Below are 24713 nucleotides of genomic sequence, written 5' to 3' on the forward strand. Positions count from 1 at the left end.
ACGGGACACGACCAGAGATCTAAGAGAAACAGATACAAGTAACAAGCCAGATTGAGAATTTAAAGTAATGATTACAAGGATATTCACTGGACTTGAGAAAAGAGGACATTCGTGAGACCCTTAACAAAGAGATATGGAATGACATAGCAGAGATGAAGGGCTCAATAAACAAAATGAGAAATACACTTGATGGAATAAGCAGCAGGATGGAAGAAGCAGGGGAAAATAATTAGTGACCTAGAAGACAGATTAATGGAAAGTAATCAAGCATAACAAAAGAGAGAAAAAAGAATTATGCAAAATGAGAACAGACTTAGGAAACTCAGTGACTCAATCAAACATAATATTATAGAAGAGAGAAAGAATGGAGCAGAAAATTTATTTGAAGAAATAAAAGCTAAAAATTTCTCTAATCTAGGAAAGGAAACAGATATCCAGATCCAGCAGGCAAAGAGAACTCTCCAAATCAACAAAAGAGATCCACATCAAGACATATTTTAATTAAACTGACAAAATATAGTGATAAAGAAAAAAATTTTAAAGCAGCAAGACACAAGGAAACAGTAACTTACAAGGGAACACCAGAAGGCTACCAGGAGATTTTTCAGCAGAGGCTTTCCAAGCAAGATGTCAGTGGTATGATACATTCAAAGTGCTGAATTGGAAAAAATCTGCTGAGAATACTCTTAACTAAAGGAGCTCATGACCACTAAACCAGCCCGGCAAGAAATATTAAAGGAGACACACTGAATGGAGAGGAAAAACCAAAAGTGACAGTCTGAAGGTAGAAAACACAAAAAAAGCAAAAATGAATGTTTTTCTAAAAAATTAGTCAAGGAACTCACAAAATAAAAGACTGTAAAATATAAAAACATATATGTAAAGCATGGGGAGGAGAGGAGTAAGAATGGGATCAAATCTAAATGACCAAATTAATATAGATTGCTATCTGCAAAAGAGGTTATATACAAAGCTAATGGTAACCATATCATAAACCAATAATAAATACGCAAAGAAAAAATAAAGAAATGCAAACATATCACTAAAGAAAATCAGGAAACCATGAAAGAGAAACAAAAAAAAGATAGGAGAAAATCATCACAAATGACCACAAAAAAATAAAATGACAATGAATACACATCTGTAAATAATTACTTTGAATGTAAATGCACTAAACACTTCCATCAAAAGCCACAGGGTGACAGAATGCACAAAAAAGAACAAGATACATCTATATGCTGCCATCAAGAGACTCATCTTACACGTAAGGACACCAGCAGATTCAAAGTGAAGAGATGGAAAAACACCTATCATGCAAATGGATGTCAAAAAAAGCCAGAGGAGCAATACTTATATGACACAAATCAGAGTTTAACAAGAGACAAAGAAGGACACTATACAGTCAAAAAGGGGACGATCCAACAAGAAGATATAACAATTATAAATATTTATGCTGCCAACACAGTAGCACCCAAATACATAAAACAGTTAATTACAAAAATAAAGGAACTAATTGATAGTAATACAATAATACTAGGGGACTTTAACACCCCACTTACACATCATGGACAGATCAAGTAAACAGAAAATCAATGAGAAATAATGGCTTTGAATGACAAACTGGAACAGATGGATTTAATAGATATATTCAGAAAATTCCATCCTAAAACAGCAGAATACACATTCTTTTCAAGTACACATGAAATACTGTCCAAAATAGATCTCAATGAATTCAAGAAGACTGAAGTCATACCATGAATCTTTTCTGACCACAAGGTTATGAAACTAGACGTCAACCACAAGAAAAAATCTGGAAAGAGCATAAAAATATGGAGCTTAAATAACATGCTACTGAACAATGAATGGGTCAACCAGAAAATAAAAGAAGAAATTAAAAAGTACATGGAAGCAAATGAAAATGAAAATACAACAGCCCAAAACCTTTGGGATGCAGCAAAAGCAGTTCTAAAAAGGGAAGTTTATTGCCAAATAGATCATTCTCAAGAAGCAACAAAAATCTCAAATAGGCAACCTAACCTTACACCTAAAGGAGCTAGGAAAAAGAAGAAAAAACAAAACCCCAACCAGTAGAAGGAAGGACATAATAAAGATTAGAGCAGAAATAAGTGATACAGAAAAACAAAGGAATGAACAAACAACAAAACCACAAAAGAACAGATCAATAAAACCAGGAGTTACTTCTTTAGAAAAAAATCAATAGAATTGACAAATTTCTAGCCAGACTTATCAAGAAAAAAACAAACAAGACTCAAATAAATAAAATCACAAATGAAAGAGTAGAAATAACCAAGACCACAGAAATACAAATATAAGAGAATATTATGAAACACTACATGCCAACAAACTGTGGACAACCTAAAAGAAATGGATAAATTCCTAGAAACACATAAACTAATAAAACTCAAGTAGGAAGAAATAGAAAATTTGGAAGCAGCAAAGAAATTGAATCAGTAATCAAAAAACTCCCAACAAACAAAAGTCCACGACAAGATGGCTTCACAGGTGAATTCTAACCAACATTAAAGAAGAGTTAATACCTATTCTTCCCAAACTATTCCCAAAAATAGAAAAGGAAGGAAAGTTCCAAATTCATTCTACAAGGCCAGCATTACCTTGATAACAAAACCAGATAAAGATACCAGTGAAAAAGAGAACTACAAACCAATATCCCTGATGAACACAGATGTAAAAATCTTCAACCATATACTAGCAAACTGAATTCAACAATACATTAGAAAAACCATTCAGCACAATAAAGTAGGGACTTATTCCTGGATTGCAAGGGTGGTTCAATATTTGCACATCAATAAGAAAAAGGATAAAAACTATATGATCATTTCAATAGATGCAGAAAAAGCATTAGACACAGTACAACATCCATTCATTATAAAAAAGCCCTCATCAAAGTAGGTTTGGAGGGAACATACCTCAACATAATGAACATATATGAAACACCCACAGCAAACATTTTTAATGGGGAAAGGTCAGGAACAAAACAAGGATGTCAACTCTTACCATGTTTATTCAATATAGTACTGGAAGTATTAGCCATGCATCAGACAACAAAAAGAAATAAAGAGCATCCAAATATGTAAGGAAGATGTAAAACTTCCATTATTTGCAGAGGACATGATAATATATACAGAAAACCCAAAAGACTCCAGCAAAATCTGCTGTAACTGATAAACGAATTCAATAAAGTTTCAGGATAAAAAAAATCAATGTACAGAAATTTCTTGTATATCTATACACCAATAATGAATAGCAGAAAAAAAAGTCAAAGAATCAATCCCATTTACAACTGCACTAAAAACTGTAAGATCCCTAGGAATAAACTTAACCAAAGAGGTGAAGGACCTATACTCTGAAAACTATAAAACAATGATGAATGAAATGGAAGATGACACAAAGAAATGGAAATACATTTCATGTTCGTGGATTAGAAGAACAAATACTGTTAAAATGTCTATACTACCCAAAGCAATCTACACATTTAATACAGTCCCTATCAAAAATACCAACAGTATTTTTCCCAGAACTAGAACAATCATAAAATTTGTAGGGGAATACAAGAGACCTCGAATAGCCAAAGCAATCTTGAAAAAGCAAAGCAAAGCTGGAGAGATCACAACTCTGGACTTCCAAGTTATATTACAAAGCTGTGGTAATCAAAACAGAATGATACCAGCACAAATGGATGCACAGATATATGCAACAGAATAGAAAACCGTCAGTTTTGAATCCCAGCTGCACACCAAAGGAAAAACACAAGAGAGTTTTGACACAGGGCTAAGTGACTTCCCTCTCTACTTTGTGAGGGCTGGCTAAATAGCAGGGGTTGAGATCCCCAGTCCGGGAATGAGAGATTGGTTGGCTTCATTTTCCCCCAAAACACCAACACGGTGGGAATTCAGAGAGCAACACAGCAGTCCCCGGGGGAGGCAGGGACCCACCTACACGAACACCCTCCCACCCTGTGCCCGGCAACTGCTTATCTTCTGGGGCAGGACTGACTCTGAGCCAAGGCAGCCACAGCTGGCCTCTCCTCCAGACCATCACAGCCACCATCTCCAGGCACCAACAGACAACTCTTTTTTTTTCTTTTGGAATCAGGATCATAGTTTCTGATTTCTTTTTTTTTTTTTTTTGTCATTTCCTTTTATGTTTTTTTTAATTAGGCTTTTTTATTCTTTTCTTTCTTTTCGCTTCTACTTTCTTCTTTCTTTTTTGTGGGAATCAGCTTTATAGTTTTTTTATTGTTTGTGGGGTTTGTTACCTTTCCTTTTCTCTTTTTATGGAATCAGGCTTCGCCCAACCTCTTTTTTCTCAGGTTACTTCAACAAACAAATCAAAGCACACCTAGTTAAAGGTCTAAACGCTCCAACACTGCAAGCAAAGAGCTCTCCAAAGAAATGACCAGTGGGAAAGAGCTGCCAAAACACAACAGCAAAGTACACAGCATATACCTGAAACACAATCTGGAGTACCAGGCCCTGGACAGTGTATGACCCCTTTTTAATATAGTAGTGCTCAGCTGCAGGAATCATAACAAGCTTTTACAACATGCAAAGACAGAAACTTAGCCCAAATGACACAATGGAGGAGTTCTCCCCAAAAGAAAGGTCAAGAAGAAATCACAGCCCGGGGATTTGCCTAAAACAGATATAAACAACATACGTGAACAAGAATTTAGAACAAGTCATAAGACAACTAGCTGGGCTTTAAAAAAGCATAGAAGACACCAGAGAAACCCCTGCTGCAGAGATCAAAGACCTAAGAACTAGTCATGATGAACTGGAGGTTTTGCAAGATGGCAGCTTAGGAGGACGCTGGGCTCACCGCACGTCCTGCTGATCACTTAGATTCCACCTACACCTGCCTAAATAACCCAGAAAACCGCCAGAGGATTAGCAGAACGGAGTCGCCGGAGCCAAACGCAGACGAGAGGCCCATGGAAGAGGGTAGGAAGGGCGGCGAGGCGGTGCGCGCTCCATGGACTGGAGGGAGGCAGCCGGGGCGGAGGGGCGGCTCGCCGGCCAAGCAGAGCCCCCGAGTCTGGCTTGCAAAAGCGGAGGGGCCCGGCGGACTGTGTTCCGACAGCAAGCGCGACTTAGCGTCTGGGAAGACATAAGTTAGCAGCTCTGCTCGGAAAGCGGGAAGGCTGGAGGACAAAGGGAGGGAGAGCTGCTGAGCCCCCTGACTACAGAGCTCTGTTTGGTGGGGAACAAAGGCGCTCGCCAGCGCCATCTCCCCCGCCCATCCCCCAGCCAAAATCCCAAAGAGAACCAGTTCCTGCCAGGGAACTTGCTCCCTCCGCGCAAACACCCAACTCTGTGCTTCTGCGGAGCCAAACTCCGGCAGCAGATCTGACTCCCTCCCGCTGCCACAGGGCCCCTCCTGAAGTGGATCACCTAAAGAGAAGCGATCTAAGCCTGCCCCTCCTGCCCCTGTGCACCTTGCCTACCCACCCCAGCTAATATGCCAGATCCCCAGCATCACAAGCCTGGCAGTGTGCAAGTAACCCAGACGGGCCACACCACTCCACAGTGAATCCCGCCACTAGGAGAGGGGAAGAGAAGGCACACACCAGTCTGACTGTGGCCCCAGTGGTGGGCTGGGGGCAGACATCACGTCTGACTGCAGCCCCGCCCACCAACTCCAGTTATACACCACAGCACAGGGGAAGTGCCCTGCAGGTCCTCACCACGCCAGGGACTATCCAAAATGACCAAGCGGAAGAATTCCCCTCAGAAGAATCTCCAGGAAATAACAACAGCTAATGAGCTGATCAAAAAGGATTTAAATAATATAACAGAAAGTGAATTTAGAATAATAGTCATAAAATTAATCGCTGGCCTTGAAAACAGTATAGAGGACAGCAGAGAATCTCTTGCTACAGAGATCAAGGGACTAAGGAATAGTCAGGAGGAGCTAAAAAATTCTATAAACGAGCTGCAAAATAAAATGGAAACGACCACGGCTCAAATTGAAGAGGCAGAGGAGAGAATAGGCGAACTAGAAGATAAAATTATGGAAAAAGAGGAAGCTGAGAAAAAGAGAGATAAAAAAATCCAGGAGTATGAGGGGAAAATTAGAGAACTAAGTGATGCACTAAAGAGAAATAATCTACGCATAATTGGTATCCCAGAGGAGGAAGAGAGAGGGAAAGGTGCTGAAAGGGTACTTGAAGAAATAATAGCTGAGAACTTCCCTGAACTGGGGAAGGAAAAAGGCATTGAAATCCAAGAGGCACAGAGAACTCCCTTCAGACGTAACTTGAATCGATCTTCTGCACGACATATCATAGTGAAACTGGCAAAATACAAGGATAAAGAGAAAATTCTGAAAGCAGCAAGGGGTAAACGTGCCCTCACATATAAAGGGAGACCTATAAGACTCGTGACTGATTTCTCTTTCGAAACTTGGCAGGCCAGAAAGAATTGGCACGAGATTTTCAGGGTGCTAGACAGAAAAAATATGCAGCCGAGAATCCTTTATCCAGCAAGTCTGTCATTTAGAATAGAAGGAGAGATAAAGGTCTTCCCAAACAAACAAAAACTGAAGGAATTTGTCACCACTAAACCAGCCCTACAAGAGATCCTAAGGGGGACCCTGTGAGACAAAGTCCCAGAGACATCACTACAAGCATAAAACATACAGACATCACAATGACTCTAAACCCGTATCTTTCTATAATAACACTGAATGTAAATGGACTAAATGCACCAACAAAAAGACATAGGGTATCAGAATGGATAAAAAAACAAGACCCATCTATTTGCTGTCTACAAGAGACTCATTTTAGACCTGAGGACACCTTCATATTGACAGCGAGGGGATGGAGAACTATTTATCATGCGACTGGAAGCCAAAGGAAAGCTGGAGTAGCCATACTTATATCAGACAAACTAGACTTTAAATTAAAGGCTGTAACAAGAGATGAAGAAGGACATTATATAATAGTTACAGGGTCTATCCATCAGGAAGAGCTAACAATTATAAATGTCTATGCGCTGAATACCGGAGCCCCCAAATATATAAAACAATTACTCTTAAACATAAGCAACCTTATTGATAAGAATGTGGTAATTGCAGGGGACTTTAACACCCCACTTACAGAAATGGATAGATCATCTAGACACATGGTCAATATAGAAACAAGGGCCCTGAATGAGACATTGGATCAGATGGACTTGACAGATATATTTAGAACGCTGCATCCCAAAGCAACAGAATATACTTTCTTCTCGAGTGCACATGGAACATTCTCCAAGATAGATCATATACTGGGTCACAAAACAGCCCTTCATAAGTTTACAAGAATAGAAATTATACCATGCTTACTTTCAGACCACAATGCTATGAAGCTTGAAATCAACCACAGGAAAAAGTCTGGAAAACCTCCAAAAGCATGGAGGTTAAAGAACACCCTACTAACGAATGAGTGGGTCAACCAGGCAATTAGAGAAGAAATTAAAAAATATATGGAAACAAACGAAAATGAAAATACAACAATCCAAACGCTTTGGGACGCAGCGAAGGCAGTCCTGAGAGGAAAATACATTGCAATCCAGGCCTATCTCAGGAAACAAGAAAAATCCCAAATACAAAATCTAACAGCACACCTAAAGGAACTAGAAGCAGAACAGCAAAGGCAGCCTAAACCCAGCAGAAGAAGAGAAATAATAAAGATCAGAGCAGAAATAAACAATATAGAATCTAAAAAAACTGTAGAGCAGATCAACGAAACCAAGAGTTGGTTTTTTGAAAAAATAAACAAAATTGACACACCTCTAGCCAGGCTTCTCAAAAAGAAAAGGGAGATGACCCAAATAGATAAAATCATGAATGAAAATGGAATTATTACAACCAATCCCTCAGAGATACAAACAATTATCAGGGAATACTATGAAAAATTATATGCCAACAAATTGGACAACCTGGAAGAAATGGACAAATTCCTGAACACCCACACTCTTCCAAAACTCAATCAGGAGGAAATAGAAAGCTTGAACAGACCCATAACCAGCGAAGAAATTGAATCGGTTATCAAAAATCTCCCAACAAATAAGAGTCCAGGACCAGATGGCTTCCCAGGGGAGTTCTACCAGACGTTTAAAGCAGAGATAATACCTATCCTTCTCAAGCTATTCCAAGAAATAGAAAGGGAAGGAAAACTTCCAGACTCATTCTATGAAGCCAGTATTTGATTCCTAAACCAGACAGAGACCCAGTAAAAAAAGAGAACTACAAGCCAATATCCCTGATGAATATGGATGCAAAAATTCTCAATAAGATACTAGCAAATCGAATTCAACGGCATATAAAAAGAATTATTCACCATGATGAAGTGGGATTCATTCCTGGGATGCAGGGCTGGTTCAACATTCGCAAATCAATCAACGTGATACATCACGTTAACAAAAAAAAGAGAAGAACCATATGATCCTGTCAATCGATGCAGAAAAGGCCTTTGACAAAATCCAGCACCCTTTCTTAATAAAAACCCTTGAGAAACTTGGGATAGAAGGAACATACTTAAAGATCATAAAAGCCATTTATGAAAAGCCCACAGCTAACACCATCCTCAATGGGGAAAAACTGAGAGCTTTTTCCCTGAGATCAGGAATACGACAAGGATGCCCACTCTCACCGCTGCTGTTTAACATAGTGCTGGAAGTTCTAGCATCAGCAATCAGACAACAAAAGGAAATCAAAGGCACCAAAATTGGCAAAGATGAAGTCAAGCTTTCGCTTTTTGCAGATGACATGATATTATACATGGAAAATCTGATAGACTCCACCAAAAGTCTGCTAGAACTGATACAGGAATTCAGCAAAGTTTCAGGATACAAAATCAATGTACAGAAATCAGTTGCATTCTCATACACTAACAATGAAGCAACAGAAAGACAAATAAAGAAACTGATCCCATTCACAATTGCACCAAGAAGCATAAAATACCTAGGAATAAATCTAACCAAAGATGTAAAGGATCTGTATGCTGAAAACTACAGAAAGCTTATGAAGGAAATTGAAGAAGATTTAAAGAAATGGAAAGACATTCCCTGCTCATGGATTGGAAAAATAAATATTGTCAAAATGTCAATACTACCCAAAGCTATCTACACATTCAATGCAATCCCAATCAAAATTGTACCAGCATTCTTCTCGAAGCTAGAACAAGCAATCCTAAAATTCATATGGAACCACAAAAGGCCCCGAATAGCCAAAGGAATTTTGAAGAAGAAGACCAAAGCAGGAGGCATCACAATCCCAGACTTTAGCCTCTACTACAAAGCTGTCATCATCAAGACAGCATGGTATTGGCACAAAAACAGACACATAGACCAATGGAATAGAATAGAAACCCCAGAACTAAACCCACAAACGTATGGCCAACTCATCTTTGACAAAGCAGGAAAGAACATCCAATGGAAAAAAGACAGCCTCTTTAACAAATGGTGCTGAGAGAACTGGACAGCAACATGCAGAAGGTTGAAACTAGACCACTTTCTCACACCATTCACAAAAATAAACTCAAAATGGATAAAGGACCTAAATGTGAGACAGGAAACCATCAAAACCTTAGAGGAGAAAGCAGGAAAAGACCTCTCTGACCTCAGCCATAGCAATCTCTTACTCGACACATCCCCAAAGGCAAGGGAATTAAAAGCAAAAATGAACTACTGGGACCTTATGAAGATAAAAAGCTTCTGCACAGCAAAGGAAACAACCAACAAAACTAAAAGGCAACCAACGGAATGGGAAAAGATATTCGCAAATGACATATCGGACAAAGGGCTAGTATCCAAAATCTAGAAAGAGCTCACCAAACTCCACACCCAAAAAACAAATAACCCAGTGAAGAAATGGGCAGAAAACATGAATAGACACTTCTCTAAAGAAGACATCTGGATGGCCAACAGGCACATGAAAAGATGCTTAACGTCGCCCCTCATCAGGGAAATACAAATCAAAACCACATTAGACATCACCTCACGCCAGTCAGAGTGGCCAAAATGAACAAATCAGGAGACTATAGATGCTGGAGAGGATGTGGAGAAACGGGAACCCTCTTGCACTGTTGGTGGGAATGCAAATTGGTGCAGCCGCTCTGGAAAGCAGTGTGGAGGTTCCTCAGAAAATTAAAAATAGACCTACCCTATGACCCAGCAATAGCACTGCTAGGAATTTATCCAAGGGATACAGGAGTACTGATGCATAGGGCCACTTGTACCCCAATGTTCACAGCAGCACTCTCAACAATAGCCAAATTATGGAAAGAGCCTAAATGTCCATCAACTGATGAATGGATAAAGAAATTGTGGTTTATATACACAATGGAATACTACGTGGCAATGAGAAAAAATGAAATATGGCCTTTTGTAGCAACGTGGATGGAACTGGAGAGTGTGATGCTAAGTGAAATAAGCCATACAGAGAAAGACAGATACCATATGGTCTCACTCTTATGTGGATCCTGAGAAACTTAACAGGAACCCATGGGGGGGGGGGGGGGGGGGGGGAAGGAAAAAAAAAAAAAAAAAGAGGTTAGAGTGGGAGAGAGCCAAAGCATAAGAGACTGTTAAAAACTGAGAACAAACTGAGGGTTGATGGGGGGTGGGAGGGAGGAGAGGGTGGGTGATGGGTATTGAGGAGGGCACCTTTTGGGATGAGCACTGGGTGTTGTATGGAAACCAATTTGTCAATAAATTTCATATAAAAAAAAAAAGAAATACTGTAACTGAGATGCAAAATAATCTAGACAGTGACAGCAAGGACTGAAGAAGCAAAGGAGAGAATAGGCAAAGTAGAAGATAAAATTAGGAAAACAATGAAGCTGAAAAAAAGAGGGAAATTACTAGACACAAGGGGAGACTTAGAAAACTAAGTGTTTCCACGAAGCAAAACAAAATCTATACCATATGAGTGCCAGAAGAAGAGTGAGAGAAAGGGACAGAAGCTTTATATGAACAAATTATAGCTGAGAACTTCCCTAATCTGGGGAAAGAAAGGTATCCAAGTCCAAGAGGTATACAGAAGTCCCTTCAAAATCAACAAAAACAGGTCAACACCATGACATACCACAATGAAATTTGCAAAATACAAGGATAAAGCCAAGATACGGTAGCAGCCCAAGTATCCATCGATTGATGAATAAATAAAGGAACATGTAGTATCAATCTATAATGGAATATTATCAGTCATAAAAGAGAAAGAAATATTGTCATTTGCAAGGATATGGATGGAGCTAGAAAGTATAATGCTAAGCAAAATAAGTCAGAGAAAGATAAATACCATATGGTTTCACTCATGTGAAATTTAAGAAAGGAAACAAAGGAGCAAAGGGGGGAAAAAGAGCTAAATTAAGAAACAGACTCTTAATTATAGAGAACAAACTGATGAGAGAGGGGGTGGATGGTGGTTGCATGAAATAAGTGATGGGGATTAAGGAGTGTACCTGTCCTAAGTACCTAGTAATATATGCAGCTGTTAAATCACTATATTGCACACCTGAAACTAATATGACACTGTATGTTACCTATTAAAATAATAAAAAATAAACGTAAATTAAAATAAATATAAAATAAAATGAATTAAAAAATAATAAATACAAAAAGAAATGAGATAAATTGACTATATAACTTTAAGGCAAGATTTATGTCTGTTAAAGAAATTGTTATACATACCTGCTTTGTGATAAGGATAATAATCTATAGTTAGCTGTGTAAAAGACAGTTGCATAGCCCCTCCAGTAATACGTCTGTTTGACTCTGGGAAAATTAAAAATTTGGCATTGAGAGAAAGAGAAAGAAACATTAGCAAATATCAGAAACACTTCATGTATTGTACTTGCAGTCGAAGCAATGATTGTCTCTCTATTGTCATGAACAATATACATTAAGGAATTCAGGAAATGCAATGCAATCTAATTAGTATTACTGAGCCCCTATCATTTGCATTGTACAAAGCTAGAAGATGAGGGTACAAAAAGAGTAGAACTTTTATATTTATAGCTCTAACCATATGCCAAATATTGTTTTGTTTTAAATACTTTAGTTATACTTATTGATTTGCTCTTCCTCACAACAACAATAGAGATAAATACTATTATTATTATTTTCTAGACAAGTAAATTGAGACACAAACAGGTTAATTAAATAGACCAAGGTCTTACCAGGCAATAAACACAGAGCTTATTTTGAACCCAAGAAATGTTAACCACTATACTATATCATCTTGTCTTTTATTGAAGAAGAACTTGAGTCTACTAGATTAGGTAGTTGTTCAAAGTCACATAGCTATATTAAGACTAGAAGCAGATCACAACTCAGTGTAACTCCAACATAAAAATTTTAACACAGCATGGATAAATCAACTACATGTACAGAAAATACAAATTAAGATACAACCAGGTATGAATGAATATGATTCATTTCAGACCTTTCTGGATTTTAGAACAAATCTGTACCATGAAGGAAATACTTTGGTGGAGTTTTCCCCTTAAAAAACATAATTCAGCTTATTCTATGAGGGAGTATAAAGAGTGAGAAATGTAAAAAACAAAACAAAACCACACACAACAAAAAAACAAAAAAAAAAACAGAAAACAAAAAACTTGGAAGACACTTGTCTCTATTCTTTTGCTGATAACTTTACCTTGACCCCCTCATTTTGTTATGTTGGTTTATTTTAACTTTTTCATTTTCCTGTCAAATCAGTAAAGAAGATACCAACTTTAAGACAAATGACACAAAGGTAGACAAAAGAAAAGACAACAAATCCCTTTCTAAACTCCAAATCTTCCTCATCTTTTCCATTCCACCCTTTTATCTGGTCACTGGTACTTGGCTGCCTTATCTGATGAAGGCAGAGTAACTTCTGCTAAATATCCAAGGTCAGTCTCAGCTTTAAAAATACAGAGTAACAATTTTCACAGATGTAGACTGTGATTCAGGTCTGAGGTACAGAGGTCAGATATAGATATCTCTGTTTTAAAGAGATCCTCAAGCTCACCAAAGTTTGAGAACCACTGTCCTAGAAGTAGGACCACTCGCTAAACCCTTCCAATACTTAATGGGCCGGAGACACTCTCCAATAGAGAGAAAGAAATGCAAGTACCTAGATTACAGAACCACAGATTTTCAAAGTGACCAAGAAGAGCTTCCTATTTCTCCATTACCTGTGTCTACTAAATTAAGAAAAGTAAGAGAAACAAAAGCGAAAAGTAAAGAAAACAAACTTAACTAACTGGAATTTGGCTTCCTAACCAAATTTTGGGAGCAATACTGGAGAAGAGACGCAAGAAATGTTAAACAGCCACATAGTTGTGTTTACATGCAAATGGGGTCAGAAAAATGCAGATAGACCACCATGTGGAAACATATGTGCAAATAATTATGAATTGAGTATGGACTAAAATTTAATGTATACATAATTTCAAAATTATTAAAAAGTTAATTCAAAGGCAAGTCTAAGATTTCATCATCCTCTAAGGATGTCATCTATTCAGTCCTTGATTTTTTTAAACTTAATTTTACTGTTAGCATCTGTAGCTAATAATTAATTGTGCTGAAATACTAACTACTGAAGCCAAAAAATTTCATACCAATATATATTGCTTAAAAGTACAACTTTCATCTATGCATCTCATATGAATGATAAAATTATGACCAGTCATTGTACAAGACATATTATATATTACAAATGATAAACAATCCAGTTTTGTAGGAAATCCTAAAAAAAATCAAAGTAGTTTGAAATAAGCAGCTTTTATTACCTTTTTCTTTAGCATGAATGTCATCACATATGTGTAGATCTAGATGAGAAATCACTAAATGATGAGACGTTTCTTTAACATCAAAGTCATTGAATAGTTTCACAATTGCATCGTTTAGATCAGGAGCATTTGAAGTCTGTGGTGTCTTCACTTGTTGGGTAGATGGGGCTACTGCCGAGCTCTAAAAGATTCAAAACTGCCTTATCACTACAAGTTAAATATTTGAATTTCCACAAACAAGAAAACTTAAATAAATATCTTTAGTAGTAAAGTCATGAAAAATAAGCTAATATATCTCTATTCTATCAATGACTCAATTCCCCCCCAAATATTTTCTGAATTATATGGGAATAAAATTATATCTAAAAATTGGAAAACTATACACATTTGAATATGAAACCAATGTTTAAAATACTTGAATAATTATATCTATATATTTATAACCCTTATTTTAGAAAATATATTTATTAAATATTAAAGCCAGCTTATTCAAATAGTATTAGCTCCACATATTAAAAAAGAAACAAACGTGAGCATTGTATATATCAGTTGTATACACTATTATATATCCTGTAGAAATAAATCACTTCTTTGCAAAAGTGCTTGTGATATCGTGTAGTACTGTAAGTGCCCTGATACCTCTCCAAAGTGATATGGCATGTCCTTTGAACTTGGAAGAAGCCAGAAAGTGGAAAAGATTTATAAGAGACTGTGAGTTCAAGTTCTTTTCTCCCCAAAGTGAAAAAGTATAGAATAATGCTGAAGTGTAAAGACTTATGTGAACCTAATAGCCTAAAATGATTCTATATAAGTATACTGTAAGATCATCTTATCTATAAGCTACAAAACTGTACATGAAAATTTGGTAATAACAAAATGAAGACCAAATTTTTCATCAAGAAATATTAAAAAGTTTCTAATTAAGAACAATTCACTAATAAAAGTGTAGTTAGTTATGTATGAAAAATTAAAGTACATTTTGTATGTATACATATTTATACATTATCTATTAAGAACTACCTGTAAATGAATTTCAAAGTATACTCAGTTAAATGAGAATCTCTCAAAGAAAATGATTGGGACCCACAGTAATTAAAGACAAGGAAAGATGAAATATAATTGTGAAGCCTTAAATTCTAGGGGGCTCAAGAAAAATTCTTTCACTAATTAACTGTCAAACTAATTTCCATAAGAAAAATCACTTATGTTCTACTTTCACAGCCTTAACAGACTACTATTTAGGTCTACAATTGTACTATTTTGAAGGAAAACATTACCCTGTATTTAGCCATGGTTTTTTTATGTTCTTCATCAACATAAATACTGATATACACAAAACATAAACATTAATCTCCATAGAAACCTTTCTCTTAATGTTGTGGCAGATTCAGTTTTTACATGCTGTTTGGGGTCGGGGGGTGAGTGGGCATTATAAACTCTTTTGCCTAATGAATAATCTTAACATTTCCTGCATTCTTCCCTTTTAGGGAAGAAAAGGATGAAGCTAATCAAGTATTTATGATAGAAGATGCCTGTCAAGTTGTCAGGCTGAGCAAAGAAACACTGTCAACTACTTTACTCTCTAATCCACTCTCTTAGTCCTCAAATAATCAGGGCATTCTGTATGATACCTAAAGTAGTTAATGTGACAATGACCACCCAAGAAAGAAACTTGAAGGTAATGAGAATGGTTAAGTAACTTTACCATGAAATATTAAGGAGCAACCAAAAATAAAAATTAAAGACTAACAACATGGAAGAAAATTGTATATATCCACTTACTACACACTTGCTAAAACTAAGAAAAATGCAGGTGCTGAGGCAAAAAAAACCTTTAAGGAAATACTTCAAAATGCTAACACTGGTTTTATTATGGTGATTGGATTACAGAACTTCGTCCTTTTTCTAGTTTCCTAATCTGTGATAATCTATACAAATATATCCACATGTTGTATAAGTAAGACCCACAGTAACATCAAAACTTTGTCTATTAGTCTTTAATTTCAATTACCATCTGTTATTGACACCCTAAACTACATAAATCTTCATTGCAAACTTTGATAGACTAGTGTTCATGATGGTAACACTTAAACTATTACTTCCTGTACTTCTTTATGTTCTTTCAATTTCAAAATGGAACTCATTATTACCTTTTTTTAGCCTTATCTCCCTTAATCAAACCCGCTTCCTTCTTCTGCATTCCCTTCACTGGCTAATGGAACTACAAATTATCATTTGAAAATCCTCAATTTTGCTCTTCATCCTCAACTGATGAAACACTTAGATATCTCTCCCCAACTTGGTTTGTAGATTTCTTCTTTCAAACCATTACCAGAGGTTCAAGTTCACCCCTTCTTTAGACTGGTAATCTTTCTCTTCTTCAGTCTATCCAATGTAATACCACCAAGCATTATTTGATTGTCCTTTTGTACTTAAAAACTTCCAGTGACTTCCATATGCCTACAGGAAAAAGTCCAAATTCTTCAACATATAATGAATGCCCTTTACATCTAGTCACCACATACTTCTGCCTGAACTCAGGCTACCTGCCCAAAAAATTACTCTGTGTTACAGTTCAGTGTTCTGTTCACTAAACTTAAAATTAGGTTCTCCCAGAGAAATGAAGATATCTCACTGGATAAATATTACTTATTGGTAGAATGATAAAAGGGTCACCATCAATTCTTTATTTATTTCTTTTTATGACTAAGAAAACTATTCATATAAATAGGTAGATTGCAATGAAAATGAGTTTTACTTTAGCAATATGGCATGATTCTTTGAACTCCTTCAAGTTACATGCCAGGATTCATGAAATGATCTTTAAAAAATTATTTTTAATAATCTAATAGCTAACATTTACAGATCCTACTTCAAATGTGTTGAAAGCAAAGAAGTGGGAGTGGAAATCACCTGACTTGTTACTTTGTTATTCATTAGTCATTCGCTTCCAACATGAGTAACAATAATTCAAATTACCTCTGTCCTGTCACCCCAAACTTTTTAAGTTTTTCCTTAAACTGGACAAATGCATCATAGTAAGAATGAATAAGAAGTAAGAAGGTGGCCTTTCATTTGTCAAACAAGGTAAGAGTAGTTTGGGAAAGGGAGAAGGAATCCAACGTTTTAACATAAGCAGCAGATAAAGTTTAAGAAAGCAGTTAAGTTTCTCCAGCAGATAAAGTTTAAGAGAGAACACAATACATCAAAGTGGAATATGTAGAAGCCAATTTCCTCAAAACCTGGACAGGTGTGTATCAGAGAGGCATGTGTACATAACTCTCAAAAACTCTGCTCTAGTAACACCAAACTCCTTATTTTTATCAGGAAACACCATTCAAGACACTTTGGCAGATTCTATTCCTTCATCTGAAAGATCCTTTCCCTCACCTGTGAACTTCTAATTTTTAAGACTTAATTTCATTGTTATCCTCTTTGTGAAGCCTTTCCAAACTATGCAAACAGTTGACTAAAACTTCTCTATGCCTCTATGGTTCCTCCACTCCAGCATTTAAGCTGCACTGCAATGACTTATTTTATACTTGATTTCCTGTTATACCTTATATCCTGAGTTCCTTGAGGACAGGGTCAGAGAATATTCATTTTTGCATTCACAGTGTCTAGCCCTGTTCCTTATGACATAGCAGGTAGACAGTAAATAATGCCAATTTGATAGTCATAGGTGTATGCCATTTCCATGTACCAAGTGAGATCACCAACAAGCTATTTCTTTAGAAATAGCTTCAAAGAAATAGAGTTTCACAATATCCCTTGTTTTTGTTAAGAATAGATACAACACTACAGTTTTGTGTTCAATTTCAGCATTTCCACAGGGTTTTACACTTCCTGCCCTGTTCTCACATTTCTCCCTTGACTATACCCAGGTTTTTCCTGTCTGCCCTTTATTTTTTTTTTAAATGTTTATTTATTTTTGACAGAGAGACAGAGCATGAGCAGGGGAGGGGCAGAGAGAGAGGGAGACACAGAATCCGAGGCAGGCTCCAGGCTCTGAGCCATCAGCACAGAGCCCGACGCGGGGGTCGAACTCACGGACCATGAGATCATGACCTGAGCTGAAGTTGGACGCTCAACCGACTGAGCCATCCAGGCGCCCCAATAAGATATCTAGATGAAAGATTCTTGGACTATGGGGCACATGGGTGGTTCAGTCAGTTATGCATCTGACTCTTGATGTCAGCTGAGGATGTGATCTCAAGGTTCATGAGTTCAAGCCCCCTGTCAGGTTCTGCACTGACAGCACAGAGCCTGCTTGAAATTCTCTCTCTCCCTCTCTCACCGTCCCTCCCTTCCTCCTCCCTCCCTCTCTCTTTCAAAATAAATAAATAAACTTAAAAAAAAAATTCTCAGACTCAAAGTCTTACAATCTACTTCATATAAACAACTAACCATTTTGATTTTTAAACCATTTACAGGTCAAGTGTTTTTCCTCTTAAGAGCTTACCTGTGTAGGTTCAGGAGCCATACTCTTCCTTTGTTCGGTTGATTTTTCTATTGCTTCACTAAGAGATTTTGCATATTGTACCATAGCCTTCAACTGGGAATCAGTTAAAACCCATAATAAGTCATCCAATATTAGAACTAACTTTGTTGCAATAACATTGCAGTCCTTTAACTGTAAGAAAAAAATGATTCATAAAATTAAGCCAAGACATAAAACTTACAAATGCACAATGTTTTAAAAAATGCTTAAAATGTTTGAATGAAGTTAAATATGGATCCTTCCTTCATTGACCAAATATTTACTGGGTTCCTGTACTATAGAAAAAATATCTCCTTGTATTGGAGATACAGTGGTAAAAAAGACTGACAAATTCCTATACCTTAACAGGTGCATATTATGCAAGTACAAGTACTTATATAATTTTTCATTTATAGCTAATGTCATATAATTACCTCCAATAATTGTGCTAATTCTAGTACAGAAAGGATTAAAATTAAACATGAAATGCTATGTTAACCACATTACACATTTCAATTTTTTTTTTTAATGTTTTATTTATTCTTGAGAGAAAGAGAGACAGAGCATGAATGAGGGAGGGGCACAGTGAGAGAGGGAGACACAGAATCTGAAGCAGACTCCAGGCTCTGAGCTGTCAGCACAGAGTCCGATGTGGGGCTCGAACTCACGAGCCGTGAGATCATGATCCAAGCTGAAGTTGGACGCTCAACCAACTGAGCCACCCAGGTGCCCCCACATTTCACATTTCACATTTCAGAATACTGTAGTAAGCACTGTACTCTGAAATTTTTTTTGAACTTAATTTAGTGTATTTATTTGTGTCTAATGATACAAAACATTTTGTTGAGAATTTAACTGAGCCATGTTTTAAAAAGTCGTGACTCCTTCATTAAATTTCATCACAATGTATAGAGAACTCTCAACTTCTGATATCTTGAAGTCACTATCTTCCCTACTTACCTAAATTACCATTCATATGTTAATAACCTTCTAAGGCTAGTAGTTTTGGTGACTTTGGAGGCTTTGCAGTTTACCCACAGCAAGATTCAACAGAAGAAATGAAAATACAAGACAGTTAATGTTCAACAATATTTGGCAACGGAGAATCTATTCAATTTATCAAAAGTAAAAATCTAGGGGCTCCTGGGTGGCTTAGTCGGTTAAGCGTCCGACTTCGGCTCCGGTCATGATCTCTCGGTCCGTGAGTTGGAGCCTTGCATCGGGCTCTGTGCTGACAGCTCAGAGCCTGGAGCCTGTTTCAGATTCTGTGTCTCCCTCTCTCTCTGATCCTCCACCGTTCATGCTCTGTCTCTCTCTGTCTCAAAAATAAACGTTAAAAAAAAATTTTTTTTAAAGTAAAAATCTAAGTATCAAACGTAGATGACTAAAAATGTTATTACACTAGATTTTTTCAAATACTGCTTGAGGCACTATATTTCCTTTTATTTTGCTTTTAAGTATTCCTATATTTCACTTAAAAACTTATTTAAAATTTCCTCTCAATTCCACTAGTTATCACATGAACCAAAAAGGTAACCCTATTGACTTACTCTTCTTTTAAGTGTGACTCTGATTTTTGATTGGTTGGTTATTAATCGAACAGGAGCACACATAATTTCAAGATGTGAACTTTGAGTAGCATCTGCCTCTATTCGAATCATCTGCCAATTTATTTCTTTAAACGTCAGAACCTAAGGAGAACAGAGATTAGCTTCACTTAGGCAAAACAGAATGAGAAACGTGTAGATCTGTAAAAACAAAAAAGCTAGATAAAATTTATCTTTACTAATATTCTTATGACACTCTAGATATATTCACTATGCTTTTATTTTTAAAAATTGTATAGCTGCAACAAATTCAGTAACATATCTTCCTAATTATATTCATTATTCATAAAGCTGTTAATATTTTACTCTGAATTTGATATAAAGCACAAAAAACATGTGAATCATGTGACCAAGAAAAACTTAAATAGGATTTTAGTTTTGTATATTTAAAATTCAATTCTGAGTAGCTGAGAAGTTAAAATGAGGTTCATTAACTCCATAAGCTGAAAGATTTATTACATAAAAACACTAAAATATGCACATTTTAAATTAAATAACTAAGAGAAATACATAGAAAAGTAGAGTTAAAAGGCAAGAGTAAATGCAGTATGTGAATCTAGGGTAACTATAAGAAGTCATTATTTTAAAATGCCCTCTTTTATTTATCAGTGACTAAAAGATTTTTTAAACAAAGAATGAAAAAAAAAATGCTTACCTCTCCTCTCTGTGGATCTTGAATGCGAGTAAATCTTAAATCTCCATGTTCCCAGTTTGCATTTACACTATAGATTCGTAGCTGGGAAAGTTCAAAGGATGCATTGAAAGCTTTTGCTCCAATGCGGATAACAATGGAGTTTACAGAAACAGTAATTCCCTCAACGACTTTTTCAGCAAAGCCATATTCACTGGAAAAATAAAGGAAAATATAATGCACTAAAGCCCATATAAATCATTGATAAGTTATCTGTTAATATTTTCACACAAGTGTATAAAAGGACCATAATATTATTCATTTTTATTTTTAAAAATTTTCAGTAAAAGCAATAATCTAGCCTGATTGTCAATCTCAAAGGGCCGTGGACCTAGGGTTTCCCACACCTGATTGCATGTAAATTATAAAAATGTTGTCAAAATGATAAAAATCTTTAAGATTTCACGTTACTCTATACAAATTTTTTATTTTAATTCCATTATAGTTAATACACAGTAATATATTCGTTTCAGGTGTACAATAGAGTGACTCAACAATTCTATACACTACTCAGTACTCATGATAAATGTACTCTTTAATCTCCATCACCTATTTTACTCATCCTCCTCCCCACCCCTCTGGTAGCCATCAGTTTGTTCTCTATACTTAAGAGTCTGGGAGCACCTGCATGGCTCATTTGGTTAAGTGTCCGACTCTTGGTTTTGGCTCAGGTCATGAGCTCATGGTGCATGGGTTTGAGCCCCACATCAGGCTCCACACTGACGCTGTGGAGCCTTCTTAGGATTTTCTCTCTCCCCCCCTCTCTCTCAAAACAAACCTTAAAAGAAAGTATTAAAAAAGTGTTTCTTGGTTTGTCTTTTTTAGCCTTTGCTCATTTGTTTTCTTTCTTAAATTTCACATATGAGTGAATACGACATATGCGGTCTCTTAAATACCGCATGTGGTATTTATCTTTCTCTGACTTATCTTGCTTAGTATTATACTCTCCAGATCCATCCATGCTGTTGCAAATGGCAAGATTTCATTCTTTTTTATGGCTGAATAATATTCCAATGTACATATACATATATCACTTTTTCTTTATTCATCAATTGATGGACATTTGGGCTGCTCCGGTATCTTGGCTATTGTAAATAATATGACAATAAGATAGGGGTGCATTTATCTTTTCAAATTAGTGTTTTTTTATTCTTTGGGTAAATACCCAATAGAATTACTGGATCATCTGGTAGTTCTAGTTCTAATTTTTTGAGGAACCTTCATGCTATTTTCCTGAGTGGCTGCACCAGTTTGCATTCCCACCAACACTGCATGAGTGTTCCTTTTTCTCCACATCCTCACAAATACCTGTTTCTTGTGCTTCTGATTTTAGCCATTTTGACAAGTGTGAGTAAAGGTTACTCTTTAAATGAGGTTATTGTAATTATTATCCAAAGCTGCTTATTCTCAAGTTGCCAGATATCCAGACAACTGGGAATCTATAAATAAGAGAGCTAAATTCTTGACACAAAGAAGGTTACAGACTATAACTACAATATAATCTCATAATTCAGGAATAAAGTCAGAAAAAGTTCACATTTTCTAATTTAATTCAGCAAATATTTGTTGAACATCTACCATGTGCACTATGCTGGGAAATAAGGAAACCAAAATATAGTTGTGGTATTCTAGGGCTTGCAAGTTCCTTGGAGACGAAAAACACATATACCCTAAGAACTGAAACATTAAGGTAGTCTATAATTAAGTGCTTTAAAAATAGAATCATCACTACACTTGGTAGAAGAAATTGCTCATAACTAGGGAGAAATCTATCCAGGAAAGAAAAATGTATTTCCCTCAGGGAGAGATGGGAGAAAGGGAAATCTTACATTAGGGAAAAGAATGAGCGAGTGCAAAAAAGTAGGAAAGTAGAGGTCACAATGAGAATAATGAGTAGATGGGGTGCCCGGGTTAAGTATCTAATGCTTGATCTCAGCTCAGGTAGTGATCTCACAGTTCATGGGATCAAGCTCCATGTCCAGCTCCGTGCTGACAATGCAGGGCCTGCTTGGAATTCTCTCTCCCTCTCTCTCTGCCCCTCCCCTGCTCACGCTCTCTCTCAAAATAAATAAACATTAAAAAAAAAAAAGAAAAGAAAAAGGGAATAATGAGTAGGACAGTATGCTTGGAATGTAGATTATCCATATATTTTGGCAGGAGGGGTGGTGAAAATTTGCCCAAATGGCACATTACTTCAATTATCATCACTATGACCATTATTCCTAAATCCATCTCTATCCAGATCTCTCACTAGAACTTCAGACTGTTATGGGAATGCAAGCTGGTGTAGCCACTCTGGAAAACAGTATGGAGGTTTCTCAAAAAACTAAAAATAGAACTACCCTACGACCCAGCAATTGCACTACTAGGCATTTATCCATGGGATACAGGGATGCTGTTTTGAAGGGACACATGCATGTTTATAGCAGCACTATCAACAATAGCCAAAGTATGGAAAGAGCCCAAATGTCCATTGATGGATGAAGAAGATGTGGTGTATAAATGTACACATATACGTACACACACACACACACACACACACACACACACACACACACACACTGGAGTATTACTCGGCAATCAAAAAGAATGAAATCTTGCCATTTGCAACTATGTGGATGGAACTGGAGGGTATTATGCTAAGTGAAATTAGTCAGAGAAAGACAAAAATCATATGACTTCACTCACATGAGGACTTTAAGAGACAAAACAGATGAACATAAGGGAAGGGAAACAAAAATAATATAAAAACAGGGAGGGGGACAAAGCATAAGAGACTCATAAATATGGAGAACAAATTGAGGGTTACTAGAGGGGTTGTGGCGGGGGGGTGGGCTAAATGGGTAAGGGGCATTAAGGAATCTACTCCTGAAATCGTTGTTTCACTATATGCTAACTAATTTGGATGTAAATTTTAAAAAAGAAAAAAGAAAATTGAAAAAAAGAAAAAAGAAAAAAATGAACTTCAGAAAAATTCAGATGTCCACCAAATATTTCCATCTGGATGCCTCTCACACATTTTAAAGCCAACATGCGTGAAAGTGAACCTATCATCTTTGTTGATCGTGCACTTCCCTGCCCTCTACCTGCTGCTAGGCTTCCTTATTTTCTATCTCATTGAGTAAGTAACTAAACTTCCTAATCCTCCAATGACTTATCTTTTAAATCAGGTAATACTTTGAGGTTACATGTGGGCTGCATGAAATAATGCATATGAACCAAAGAGCCCATGTCTTGATTCATGATACTTTATGAAACACAACTATTATTTATAGTACTAATAGTATTATATTCTTATTAATACTATGAAAAGTCTGGGTGAAAAAACATATGAAAAACTCAGCCTCAGTATCTTCATTTGTAAAATAAAAATAATACATATTTTGGGGCACCAGGTGGCTCAGTTGGTTAAGCGTCCAACTTCGCCTCAGGTCATGATCTCACTGCTAGTTGAGTTTGAGCCCCGCGTGGGGCTCTGTGTTGACAGCTCACAACTCAAAGCCTGGAGCCTGCTTCAGATTCTGTCTCCGTCTCTCTGCCCCTCCCCTGCTTGTGCTCTCTTTTTCTCTCAAATATAAATAAATAAACATTAAAAATAATTATTATTATACACATTTTCAAAAGGTTGCTGTGGTCCTTAAGTAAAATGGTGTTTGTACAATAGTTTATATAGTCCTTAGCTTGCCTTAGGTAATTTTGGTTGTTTACCTTGGGCTTAGAAAATTGAGAACTAAAGAGGAAGAACTCATCAGCATCCTAGGGAGAAGTTGCTTTAATCCCATGGACAAATATTGGTCAGACAGAAATATTCCTGGAGTTGGAATGAATATATCTATAATAATTATTTGGGAACACCCTCTGGAATATCCAATGTCATCTGTTCTAACCTATGCACATTAAAAAGTGTTACAACTTTGGGAGGCCAAAGTTGTTTGGCAAGCTGGTGCAGCCACTCTGGAAAACCGTATGGAGGTTCCTCAAAAAACTAAAAATAGAACTACCCTACAACCCAGCAAATGCACTACTAGGCATTTATCCAAGGGATACAGGTGTGCTGTTTTGAAGGGACACATGCACCCCAATGTCCACAGCAGCATTATCAACAATAGCCAAAGTATGGAAAGAGCCCAA

General features: G+C 36.7%; 1 protein-coding gene across 2 annotated transcripts in view; it reads right to left on the minus strand.

Annotated features, from left to right (window-relative positions):
• Positions 1-24713, minus strand: part of UHRF1BP1L (UHRF1 binding protein 1 like) — a 116602-nt gene that overhangs the window by 42235 nt on the left and 49654 nt on the right. For both annotated transcript variants that reach the window (XM_011284169.4, XM_011284170.3), the window contains 5 exons: positions 20547-20736; positions 19835-19975; positions 18267-18437; positions 13805-13985; positions 11715-11798 (listed from right to left, as the gene is read on the minus strand). In XM_011284169.4, the coding sequence (XP_011282471.2) occupies positions 11715-11798; positions 13805-13985; positions 18267-18437; positions 19835-19975; positions 20547-20736 (767 nt within the window). The remainder of the gene's footprint in view (positions 1-11714; positions 11799-13804; positions 13986-18266; positions 18438-19834; positions 19976-20546; positions 20737-24713) is intronic.

This window comes from Felis catus, chromosome B4, assembly GCF_018350175.1.
Source record: "Felis catus isolate Fca126 chromosome B4, F.catus_Fca126_mat1.0, whole genome shotgun sequence".
In the NCBI taxonomy this organism is placed as follows: Eukaryota; Metazoa; Chordata; class Mammalia; order Carnivora; family Felidae; genus Felis; species Felis catus.